The following is a 13,479-nucleotide window of genomic DNA, read 5'->3' on the forward strand; positions in this document are numbered from 1 at the left end:
TTAAAAATGAATCTGTCCATTCTCTATATACACTTGCTTGGAGTAAAATACATCTTTGTTCATGTATTTGTGAATGTATGTATGTGCTGCTTGGGAGTGTCTACATTTCTGAAGAATAAAAAGGCAATAACTCTAACGTGAGATAAGCCAGAGACAGAGACAGAGACAGAGACAGAGACAGAGACAGAGACAGAGACAGAGATGTGACGCCACATTGCACACAGAGAATGCCAGTTTTCCAATGTGTGTAAACCACATATCTGTCGGACTAGGAAGACATAAAATAATTAGCAGGTGCAATTACTGTATAAATCACATGTCTAAACACATCATGGAAGGGGAAACAAATTTCTTCTTCTTTCTTGTTTCCTGTACCTGTTGACAAGTCTTATGTGACATAAAGGCGTGATATAGCTATAACTGTTCTGAATGAAACAGTTAGTAACAAAGACTCTTCTTTATGTGCCACACGGTGTATTTATATAAATTAATTCTCACAGCATCTGACATTTGCATTAGTTATGATTAATTGTTTTAGTGTGTGCCAACATGCGAGTGTGCACATGCATATGGATGTGCTAACATGGATCAGAGGAAGTGTGTATTGACACATTGTGTCATTATGTAGGTGAGCAAACATGTTGACAAAACATTTTCCATGTAATGTTTGGGGAAATTTCAGTAAATCAGGTATTGCATCAAGGTGGACACACCTGAAATGTTTTTTTTGGGGGGAAGTTTAGAGTCTTCTCGATTATTCTACTTTTAGTTTTCTTTCATGAACTGTGTCAACTGTCTATTTTGAGCTTTAGGTCAAATGGACAGTTGCATTAAGTCTTGCTCACATTTGAATTAGTGATTCATTTGGCTTCATTTTAAGGCAGACAGTTGTGAATATTTTCAAGAATTTAAAAGATGCTCTTCGTAAACTTCTGTATGCATGTGGCTCACTGATGTAGTATGGAACATTGTGTGGTTACAATTAACACCCATGGCTGGTAAAACACAACATGACTGAGAAGCTAACACACCTTTTTTTTTTTACTAGTGCTTAAATGCACAACCAAAAACTAGTTAGTGAGCAAAAGCTCAAACTTCTATTTCACCATCAGGTTTTCAACCACAGGTATGAAATATAAAGAAAACAATAGGCGGTGGAGATACTTTAGAGTTTCCTTGTTCCCTTTTTACACACACACAATTGCACATGCACAAACCACATGAACACAAACAAACACACACACACACACACACACACACACACACAAACACATAAAATGAATGAACCAAAATAAACTTGTTTCTTGCATTAGTATTCCTTGCTGGAGTCTTTTTTTCTACCACAGATGATTAGTAAAACTCCAAAGCAGCAGTGTGAGAAAATAACGTCAAAACCTGTACTCTGCTGCCCCCTTGTGAAAAAATGTATGTATGACACACACGACAGGATAATGCCTAATAGCCACATGCACAATGTGTTCAGAGATCATTGATTTTAATTGAACTTACCTTGCTTTTTTGCTAGGACAATACCCCGTCAGATTCAAGATCTGTTTTACAAGATTTCTTTATGGTAATGAACAGACTCATGTAACATATGTGTATTCTTTGGTCAGGAGGTTATTCTAAGGTGGTAAAAACATTAAAAGCAGAGTGAGTGACATAATACTGATCTTGCACCTTGCATACCTCTGCACTATTGAGAACATACTGTATGTTGTCAATGCATTAAAAACATTTTTAAAAACCTGTTCATTGGGCAACATCTGCAGGAAGAGGCATATACAATGGTCAGGCAGCGCAGGCAGAGTCTTCAATGTCATCTTTGACAACCTGTATGTCCACTGCAACAGGATTGCTTTGCAACATGTACATTGATGTATACTTCCAACAGCAAAAAGAGACTGAAAATTTCAGGAAGGAACAATAGACAACCCCAAAGCTTGGCGCTCTTTTGCACTTGCCGAAATGTAGTCAAAGGAATGTATCCCCAAACAAAAGAGGAACCATGGAAACTGCTGCATGTTAAGTTAAAAAAGAAAATCAAAATGCCCAATAGAAGATAAGGAGATCACAGTCTTGTGACCTGTTGAAAGTTTAAATGATGTCTCTAACAGAAATTATGCAGAAGTAATTCATGTCAAAAGATGAGTGGATTGGACCATTCTTTCTCTATGTTCTTATGGAGAAAACAATGTTTAATAGTTAAACACTATGTTAGCTGATATAGGTGAGAGTAGGGAGTAAGATGAGCCAATTTTAACATATGTTGTTCTCTAGGTACAAAAAATTGAGACAGCAGTAGAATGAAAATATCCTTTATTTCTTTGTGATGACCCTCCTTGCTGCTGTTCCACTCAATGTTTTCACTTAGATAAGTTTGTTTTGGCATAGCAGTCATTACACATTATATATAATTTACTTTGACCAGCAAAAAACGTTTTCTGTGTTAAAAAAAATATGGCGAGTTCTCTTATGTGCTTCTCTCCATCACAGTCAGATCATGGATATGGTCCACAGATAAAACAAAACTGGATACAGCGCAAATTGGCTTCAAAGGTTAACACTCGTCCTAGGGGCTTGCTTGAGTGAGGTAGACAGAGTGGGTGCTTCCTGAATTTAAGGTTGTTACCTACATACTGGGGGTGGGTTAACTTGCCCATTGGCTCATCTTACCCTACTCTCCCCTACTGGGTCCTTGAAAGCAGCACTCTAAAGCACAAAATTTCCAATCTCACTGCAAAAATTGGTATCACTGTACTTACCTATTTTTTATTTATCCAATAATTGGGACTATAAACGGTTGTGAAGAAATGTCTTTCGGGTGTCATATAGCTACAACTAAACTAACAAGATGAGGACTAACATTTGTTAGTGTTAACAGCTCTCAGGTGATGCAGAGGGAAATGTAATTTTAAAATGACTTAAGATATAACACAAATACAATCGATCAAAATAGCTCACTTTCCATTTGCAACAACAAACATGGTTTACATCTGTTAGTAGATCAACATATAAACTCTGAAGTCAATAATATAACATGTATTCTTTACTTTGGATATTTCAGCTACTTGTTACATTATCTAATGGGTATTTACGTAGGCTAAATTAATATTATTTATACTACTCAATAATACTCCTAGAGTAGGGCATATTTGTACAACTATATTGTTTAAAAATCTTGCTTATATATAACAGCACACAGGTGTCAGGTGTAATGTTAGGCAGTGTAAATGTAATGGAGCAACAGGCCCAGTTGAGGCAGCCTCTGTGCGGCTGTTGCTGGGAGCTCCGGCCAATCAAAGTCGCAGCGCTACCATACAAGTAGTTTGGGGGCTGGAGAAGCATGACATCATGCACAGCTCCGACCCTCTCTCCGAAAGCAAAGAGTCAAACATCTGTATTTTCCTTCAGTAAATACCAGTCGACGACAGAACCATCTGCACTGTGATATTCCGTCCTTCGCATCCTTAAAAAACTCACCGATACATCCGTGTGTGGAGACGAGTCTGGGAGGGGCGTCAGTCCATCCGTCCATCCGTCAGTGCGGGGGGAATGGCGGATGGGGAGGCCGCCGTGTCTTTGGAGTGGGGCAGCGGTGATGGGGGTTTAACAGAATAACATTCCACTGGTGAATTTTTATTTTCTGCGTTGATTTTGATGTCCAGCTCTCGCCATGGATCCTGAGAAAACGTTGACATTCTGCCACGGGCTGAGGGCTGAGGAGGTAACGCACTGCACAGCTTTCCTTTCATGCACTTGCTGTCAACAGCTGGGTTCCAGTTATTCTGCAGAGCAACATGCTTCCCTCGGCTTGTGTTGTTGTTATTGGCCTGGCCTTAACTTGTTTTATCTACCGTTCTGTCTTCTAATTTCTTCATCTTTTGATGCATTTCTCAAAACAACAGTAGATGCATTTTTAACCACTGCAGCAATTTGTATCAGTGAAGTCAGACAGCTATGTGGTTTCTATTTGATGATTTTTTGTGTCCATGCAAAGGTGTCCAGGATGCTGTAGTACATGCAAAAAAAGAAACATTGTAGGTTTTAGGGGTGTGTCTCTCAGTAATGCACAAGAAAATGTCGATAAAACTGTTGAAATAGTTCTTAAAAATATGCAATAAAGTGGCTAAACTCAGGCATACACTCAACTTTCTCTGGGAATACTGCAGTATATGCAGTATGTCATGCTATATTGATCTCAGTAATAGATTGTGACTTGTTGACTGAAACTGCACTTTGATTTCTTGTTTTCTCACAGTAAAGCCTAGAAAATCTGTGGTATTTCACCAATGATTGAATTTATCCAGATGTAATTAAACACGCTTTTACTACCTGACCTTGATAGCCTAAGATATCTAAACAGCTGTTTGTCCAGTAAAACAACACCATATTGCTGATTCAGTGCCAGCTAAATACTGAGGATGGTGTCCCCTTTTTCAAGAGTGTTCAGGATTTTACTGCTGCATTTACACCATATGGAAACTATACAGTTTATATGTAGATTTACAGCATGTTCAAAATATTCAGTACACTGAGGTATATTTAACATGTAAATGCACAGTATGTTAAAAGTACTTAACTGTGTTCAGCCAGTCATCATCACATCTAAAGCAACAATCATAATTCATTATAGTATTTATAAAGCAGGTCGTACAGGATTTGCAGTGTGAATCAGACAGTAATACACAAAACTCAATAATAGATTGACACATTATTACTCAGTATACTAATGTTTAATTAAAAAAACCCCAAAGCAATTCAAACTATCAGTTAACATAATGATGACAACTGTTGGAGGAGAGAGATTAAGGCAGATTTCCGCAGAGCTCAATGCAGTTTTATGTTGTTGACAGTATTTTGCTGCTTCCATGGCAATGTCAGTTTTTTTATGCTCATGTCTTTATATAAACTGCAGTGTGGCAGAAAATGTTGCTCTGTCTTTCCTGAATTGAAGTTCAGCCTCCTAAATGACAACTGTTTGCTTTAGCATTAAGAAGTCTGACCCAACCTCTCCGTACTCCATTTACACGCCAGTTTTATTATTTATGAACCTTGATCATAATCTGGATTGCACATCATCTAATGGCGTGTTTTCCATGTATCTTTTCTAATTTACTGTCAACTTGCCGCTGAAATGAATGTTGTTGATGTGGCAGGTCACAAAATTTTGAATGACATCATACATCCTGCAACCTCTGATTTTCCCCTCCACCCATCATCGAGCTCGTCACAGGTTTCGTGTTGTGACGGAAGATGTGAAGGTGTATGTGTGTGGCTACCTCATGGGTAGAAAGCATTAGTGGTTAGTCTGTGGTCTCTGAGGAAGCCTGAATTACTTCACTTCACATTCATGTGCGCGTGTATGTACTCAATGCCATGTGGTGGGTTTACCACAGGAACTCAGCTCGACATCACAGATGCCAAAACGTTTCCTGCCTTGACTCTGACTGTCATAACAGCACAGAAGCCTAGTTATGAATCACATGAGGTTATATTTGACAGACAGATATGCAGCATGACTTCTCTATTGGGGTTTGTTGTTGCACCATATTTATTCTGCACAAATCAGAATCAAATACACAGTTAAGCAAAGAAATGTGTAGTAGAAAGTAAATCAAAGGTACAAAATAGCAAAAAATATTCTACTTATTACATATTCTTATATATTCTTCAGTACACTTTTAAGTTCTTATGTCAATGGATAGACATTGCTCTTGCAACATAATGTCATGTAGTGCTGTTGATTCATTTAGTGTATAAGAGGTATATACTATGCACTCTTGTATTATGCTACATTTCAGCATCTTTAACAGTTTTGGAGAGGGTGTTGAGTCACAGTAGTTGCTTGTTAAATTTCGGTTCATCGTTATTTTATAGATCTGCAGTGTTGGACCAACATTTTTTCCTGTGCTGACCACATAACCAGCAGCCAGTTTTTAACAAAAGACCTCTCATTTACAAGGCTGCAGGCCTGGTTTGCAACAAGGCAGTGATCCCCTAGAGTCTCCACATTGTTTTTTGACAGTGGCCCCTCATCCAGCAACACACGCACAGGCAATGTTTCTCTTAAATCCCTGTGTGCGTGACATTTACAGAGGCGTGAGAGTCACACTGAATTTTTAAATCTGGACAGTGACAGATTTACGTATGGGGAAGGCTTCGATACATATTGCAGATATTTGGACAAATTGGTGGCTAATTTCAAATCATAATATGATCATTCACTTGTGTTGCCTGTGTGCCAGCATAGACCATTATAGGTAGGTACCTATTGAGATGAGATGCCACACAAAACTCAGTCTTTTTAATTTTTGATATCTGATTAATTTTGCAAGCAAGTGGGCTGTATTTATATTGCTCTCTGCACACACTTATAAATCAAATTTCCTTTAAATTTGCTGAAATTTGTTAATCTCTCAAATATGAGAATTCACTGCTTTTCTCCATATTATAACATTGTTAATGGAGAACATTTGGTTTTTGGACTGTTGATCAGGCAGAGCAAGCAATGTGAAAACGTTACCATGGGCACTGGGAAATAGTGATGGGCATTTTCAGACATTTTCTATTTGGAGATTTTTGTGTAGTGAAAATAATCGTTAGTTGCATTCCTAGACTATCATTACATTTTTAGAGGTGTATCTTTCACATGCTTGTATGCCCTTGAAAGAGAAAGAGACAGAGAGGGAGGTTTAAGCATGTCTGGGAATTGGTGCTGTCTGTCTGCTATATCAACCCACAGAGGAGAAATAGGTTTTGTTAAAAAAAATCCATTGACCTCCCCATCTCCTTGAGGTGGAAGAGAGAGTTGTGAAACCAGTGTCTTTAGAATGGAAAGTAGGCCTGTTGTAGCTTTTTTCCCCTCTTTTCTTCATGCTTGATTGTCTCTTGTGAAGGGTTTGCCCTTGTCAAAATGTAGTGCTAGTATTTCGTTTAGTTTCTTCATTTACATTGTATCATTCCTCTCTTTATACTATATCACTGCTCCATCGAATTAGTTGAACCTCTCCTGTCTTTTACTAGATGACCATGTCCCTGAAGGGGCAGGACAGGACCGAAGCTACTACGGTAAGGAACTCGACCTTCAATGACAATAAAACATTTCATACCACTGGATAATATTTGTTTAAAAAAGCCGCAAAGTGTAACCACAGTGGTTGCTATGGCAATGCATAATTATTTGTTAGCACTTCTCAGTCTCATTTAGAAACCTCCTTGCTGCATTATTACTGTGCTTGCGCTCATCTAGACCTCATCTAGGCGTTGAAACTGTCTGTCAAACATATTTAATGCCTTGATTGAGATCTTCATTTGCTTCTGTCCCTTTGTAGTGATGTATTAATGAATAAAATGTAACTGTAAAATTCACAGAGGACTTTTCATCTCTCATTTTAGGTGGCAGTTTCTCAGATGGAGGTTGACATGAGCACAGTTAATTCGGTGGGATTTTTTTCTAAATTTAACATTAACCTGTAGCTGCCATCGAACATGCTGACAAAATAATGTTAATGCTGTGCTAATTCTTATTTTTAAATTTAACACCATTTCGATTTAATCTAACAGCTCTTGTCAGTCTTGCTTCCAGTTGCAGCAGGAAGCTGTTTTTAATGAAAAAGCTCAGATGAACCCACTCTACAGCGCCAAGTCACCAGCACCAAATGACATACAGTTAACAAAGGTCAACAAAGCTAAGCAGCCAGACAGAGTGATATTTCCTTCATTAGTCGATGGAGACAAAAACAGAGCTGTAAGGAGAGTGAATATTGACCTTCCATTATTTAGGTAGACACAAACATTAGTTTACATTAGTGTCCACACTGCTTTGTATTGACACATTCAACATATCAATTTAAAAGGTATAATATGCCCAGTGGTGTGTTCACAGCCTGTTGCACTGGCTCCTAGAAGCCCCAAAAAATAAATTAGTACAGATTTAAAACTTAAAGTTAAACTTTGTTGTGGTTCAAAGACAGAAGATGACTTCCTATTCTGGCCTTAACTTCTGGTTAAAAGCTCCACCAGAGATCTTGAGTTAAGATTATTTTGTCAAACTACTATTTCTAAGGTCAAGAATGAGCTTTCATCCTCATCTGTCAAAGGAAAAACTGTAAATGTAACAGCAGCTTTCTGTAATAACTGTGGTAACATTTGCCTTGTGGTTATATTGCCATGTGGTGTTTTGTCCACCAGGTGGCGAATCATCACGGAGGCGCTGGTAGCCAGCCTGTAGTCAGTCCCAAGTACTGTCCTGGGGTAAACAACAATCCAGGTTACCTCTGTGAAACAGGACACTGCTGCGGAGAGACAGGCTGCTGTACCTACTATTATGAACTCTGGTGTGAGTCAACTGACTGGCTTCTTCTCCACTGACAGGGTCCCAAGGCAATGGCTCTACTTTGTGACATGTATTATCCAGTCCTGCCAGGACACATTAAGTTAAAGATCTGGGCACACAAAAATGTGTTTGCTTACACCCCTGTTAGATGCTGATCTGCAGGACTTCATAAGCTACTATGTGAATTGATGGAAAATTCAATCAAAAATCAATTTAAAATGAAATCACACATTCTGTCTCATATTCTACATATTTCAAAACAGCTCAGTAGCTATAAATAAGAGATAACCTTTTGAAATAAAAGTTAAGAAAAATTGTCCCCTTTTAGGTCTTTTTCTATGGAGCCTCTCTGGTATCATGGTAAAAAAAAATCTAATTGTGGCCACAATGTCGCTATAACGTGCACACGAGATACTAATTTGTGGCCACGAAATAAGTAGGCTATAGCTTGCCCACAAAATACTAATTCATATAATCATTCCTGGGTGCTTGTTGCACTCCTGTATTTCTGGTGACAGCTGCACATTGTAGAGCTGATTTAAACATTATGCTCACTCTCTGACACTGTCCTATGAAATCACTTTAGTCTTTGGTAAATCAAAGTGGAATTATTTTTATTGATCAGATATTATCTGTGGTAATACAGGATTGCACAATTTTCTAATCAGGGTTCTATTAGCTGTAATATAGCAGTGTAAAATGGACTTCAGCAAATCAGGAACAAGCATAAAACATCATCAAAGTGTTAACATAATGGTTTAAAGGAATTATAGCACATTTCGTCAGACTGATCAATAATATAGTGAACTTTTAATCTTCTGTGATTTTATTGAAGGACAAATGTCCAGAGAACACTACAGACACATGCAGTAGTTCAGTTTAGCAACAACGACCTGCAAATCAATACAAACTAGATTCTGATCACTGATGGGCTATAGGTTCCCTTGGCAACGTGATACATACAGTGAGCGCTACTGTAACTGCATCATTTAACGCTGCGGTTCAGTCTGACACACATGATGCCACTTTCATAGGAGATGAGCAGGGAAAAAGGCACTTTTTAAGATGATTTCAAGCTGAAACTGTGAACAGAATTAGGCTATTGCAGGTTCTAGAGAAGGTGCGCTCGATTTGCTTACCCAGCTGTCCAGGAATGATATTAATATTATTAATTAGTATTTTGTGCGCACGTTATAGCCTACTTATTTCGTGGCCACGAATTAGTATCTCGTGCGCACGGTAGGCCTATAGCTATATTTTGGCCACAATTATTATTATTTTTTTACCATGATACCAGAGGGGCTCCCTATTTTTCTTTCTTTCTGTGAATTTTAACATGTGCAAATAAATTAAGAAGTTAAGAGGTCAAAAATTATCATGAAAAAAAGATTGTAAATGAACACTGTGAGGCACCAAAAGGCTGTTTTAGGCTACATGTCGTTGTGTGATCAAATGAACCCTGGTCTTTAGATCTTAGAAAATATTTTTTTCTTGGTCACATCACATGATCAAGATTGTGTGCACTACAACCCTGGCCTGGGCAATTAAAGTTAGAGGTTTAGTGAGGATTTATTTAAGGATTTAAATAAAGTGAGTGACTACTCCTGCAGTATAACTGTGGTCTGCTGAAAAGACCAACCAAGACTTTTGCAAGATATAATTATATATGTCAACATATAAAAGCAACATATTCTGCATTGTGATAACTCACCTATCTTACACTTGCTTTAGACGTCAGTTGTTCAGAAAGTAGATTTTCATATGATATTTTTATATGAGAAAATCTTAGAGTATGTTTTGGAAATGTCACCAGTAATGTAACACATACCTTTTTTATGTATTAGGATAGTTTGCGTCATCTGAATATGTCTGAGATGTTGATAAAAAACATAACACTAAAATTAGGGGGTTTTTTATGTTGAAAGGAGGATTTATTGTGAGTTCATTATCTGTTTCCTGCAGGGTTCTGGCTGCTGTGGACAGTGCTGACCCTTTTCAGCTGTTTCTGTGCTTACCGCCATCGTCGGTCCAAGCTGAGGATCCAACAACAGCAGAGACAGAGAGAAATCAATCTGATCGCCTATAACGGAGCCTGCAACTACCCTTCCTCAATGCTTGACCTCAGTATGTTTATTTCATTTCAAACATGTATTTTATTTTTGCTGGGTAGCATCTGAAAAGGTTAAAATAAAAAGATAAAGAGATAAAAAGATAAATACAGCTTTTTATAACTTAAAATCTATTTCCCATAACTTACATGTTGTTGTTACCTTAGTGTCCTCTTGTGAACACTTATACATTTAGATAGGTCTATATTATGTTTAATCCAATAATCTCCACCATTAAGACAATTGTAAAGAAATCAATAAAAATGAATAGAAACATTAAGTAATGTTAAACGCATCATGCAAATTTAGACTTATTTGCATTATTAAAGTCCTAAAAGCTGTTGTTAAACTTCACTTAATAAATCATGATGGTGTTTGATGTTGGTGAAATCAACCTCTAGACATAAAATCCTCGCAAAATTGTGTAATTTGTTTGGCTGTAACTTCATTGTTAAAGGATAAGGATGGCAGCTTTTCTACGGTCTACTAAGCTCATGAAAAACCCCCAAACCAAACTGTGTTAGTCCGCTCTCAATACTTTCTGACTTCCTGACCCTCTCTGTGGCACTCAGCCTCAAACTCATTGAGTCCTACTGACAAAAAATATTTAAAAGCAGGTCACAAATATATAGTTTCATTTCTAAAAAGGCTCAACAATTAAATAAAACACTCAACCACTGCAGTTTTTAGCAAATGATACTTAAACTGGACTAAATAGTGCATTTGCTGAGAGTATTTTTTTTTAGCTGTAGATAATACACTTCTGGTGCTCCAATGGGTATTTGTGCCATCAGGACAGTGTGTGTGGGATTGCTTCAAATTAACCTACAGTGTCCATGTTTGTTGTAGTGAAGGGATGTGTCACCCAGTTCAACAGCATGACAGTAATGGAGGGTGGCATTTAGTTATATCAGGCTTTACATATAAAAGCAATACTTGTTAGTAGGATCCATTCATTGTTGGTTTGAGAGTTTTTCTTCATTGGATTTGTTGACAATAAGTTAATTATAGATTTTGAGCTGTTTTTTTCTTTTTATAGGTTTTCTTGCTTCCTTCAAGTTGCCCTCTTACGAGGAGGTGGCAGCACAGCCCAGCACACCTCCTCCATCTTACAGCTCCGTCTTTGCCCTTCAGGGAGGCGCCATGGGGGGTCCGAGCTCTTCTTATCCCCATCATCACCACCACCGCCACCCCTGCCCTCCCTATTTGGGCCCTGGTCCCAGTGGACTGACATCCTCCCAGAGCTCTTACACCAGCTGCTCCTGTGAGTCGTGCTCTCTCACCTCCCCCTCCAGCACCTCCTTCTCTGTCCAGGTGACAGACGAGACATATGATAGCAGCCACATGTCCACACCCAGTGAAGCAGGGGGTGAGTCTGTCTTGCCAAGAGTTGGGGCCACTTGCACACCAACTCCCTCCCCGTCACCTCCATTACAAGTTCCTACTGATGTTATACCTGCATCCACTCCAGATGTGATTCCCATACAGAGACAGTCCCCTAATGGCAGTGAGGGTGTCTCAGCTTCAATTCCACAGCTCTCTCTTCCTTTACACTCTCTTAATCCCTCTTTTCCTTCACACCATCCTCGCCTCCCGCTTTCACCCCTCATTCTGTTATCCTCTCTTCCTGCTGGTCAAATCCAACCTCTCATTTTCTCAGACCCACTTGAAGCCGTGCCCATTCAGAGAGAAAAACACGAAGCGGCCTCACCCCATGGTCTGACTCCCCAGCCCACTCCATCTCAATCAAACATGGCTGTTTTCATGCATTGTTACAACAAAGAGGAGCAAAAACGAGAAAAAGAAGAGGAGGAGGAGGAAGAAGAGGATGACGAGGAGGACCATTTCCGCCATCGACGTCTAACGGGTGACTCAGGCATTGAGGTATGCCGCTGCCGCGTCAAGAGAGAGGAACAAGAGGAAGAGGAACTGCAGAAAGGGCATTTTGGTAATGGAAGGAAAGAAGCTGTGAAGGATGGGGGGAGGCCAGACATGCTGCATGACAGTATGGACTGTTCCCTCCGAGCAAAGGCCACTGTCCTGTCACCGCTCCTGGATGACTGCGCTGAGCAACGCTGCCACGTCTCCTCCTCATCCTCCAATATCATCTCGAAGACAGGAGAGGCCTTCATCACTGTGGAGTCCTCGTAAGCTGGCAGCCAGTGAGATGTAGTAAAATAAGTGAAGAAAAATGAGATGTTTATTCTTAATCACATCCTCATAGATCAAGACTAGTAGGTGAAAAGTTGTATCACTGAAGTAAAGTCTTGGCTGAAAGCAAAGGGACGAGCTGAGTAGTAGAACCTGTTGTTTTCTCTGTAATTCTATTTCAAATGATAAACTGCAGGAGAATCCAACACCGGGAAGTTGTAAATTTATCTGGGGTTTGGGAGAAGGTATATTTTTTTCTCTTCTAAAGTGGTGAAAATATTAATGAATTGCTCTTTTCTGTCTCACTCGTATTCTCACATCCTAACCACATCTCTTTACTACTCAGCTTTTCATCTCTTGTTTCTCTGCATGATGTAACATTGCTGAAATTACATCTTAGCTCTTTGAAATGAAATTCCCTTACATCATTTGTTCCAGACCTGGCAGTCAGGATCCCTGAAAGTGGGTTACGAGAAATCAATATATGTTTTCCAACTTTTCTCCAATTTTTGAATATTTATTTTATCTAATTCTGCAGAGTTTATACCTCGTATCGGCATTTGAAAACCATTCCAACGAAACAATCTGAGAAGCGAAAAGCAATCTTTGGTGGAACTGCTGATAATTTATTAACGTATGCAAGGTGTTGGGTACCTCTCCCTCACAGTCCTCCCATTTTTTCCTGTCAGTTTAATTAACATCGGTAAACATAAAGAAGACAATTTATTATTAATTGACATTTTTCTTTAATTGAAAAAATATAGAATATATAAATATATGATAAATAATAAAAGTTCATTTTCAAAAGAGCAGCTCTAAAAAAGTGTCTGGATTGTGTTATGTAATCTTAATTTACTGGATTTTTAAAAAGATATGGTTTCA

General features: G+C 38.7%; 1 protein-coding gene across 1 annotated transcript; it reads left to right on the forward strand.

The window, feature by feature from the left end:
- Window positions 1–7,026: 7,026 nt before the first annotated feature.
- Window positions 7,027–12,597, forward strand: LOC128365676 (WW domain-binding protein 1-like). Its single transcript, XM_053326282.1, has 8 exons — window positions 7,027–7,071; window positions 8,194–8,341; window positions 10,301–10,462; window positions 11,486–11,565; window positions 11,604–11,662; window positions 11,703–11,815; window positions 11,918–11,953; window positions 12,107–12,597. The coding sequence occupies exons 1-8, from the start codon at window positions 7,027–7,029 to the stop codon at window positions 12,595–12,597; spliced, it is 1,134 nt and encodes a 377-aa protein (XP_053182257.1).
- Window positions 12,598–13,479: the final 882 nt, after the last annotated feature.

This window comes from Scomber japonicus, chromosome 2 (genome assembly GCF_027409825.1).
Source record: "Scomber japonicus isolate fScoJap1 chromosome 2, fScoJap1.pri, whole genome shotgun sequence".
Lineage (NCBI taxonomy): Eukaryota > Metazoa > Chordata > Actinopteri > Scombriformes > Scombridae > Scomber > Scomber japonicus.

Excerpts from the sequence above, each read along its gene's own strand:
- LOC128365676 (XM_053326282.1), top strand. The coding sequence starts at position 7,027 with ATGACCATGTCCCTGAAGGGGCAGGACAGGACCGAAGCTACTACG. Across the intron at positions 8,342-10,300 it reads CTACTATTATGAACTCTGGT|GGTTCTGGCTGCTGTGGACA; the intron begins GTGAGTCAACTG and ends TGTTTCCTGCAG. Across the intron at positions 11,566-11,603 it reads CTCCTCCATCTTACAGCTCC|CTCTTCTTATCCCCATCATC; the intron begins GTCTTTGCCCTT and ends GGGGGGTCCGAG.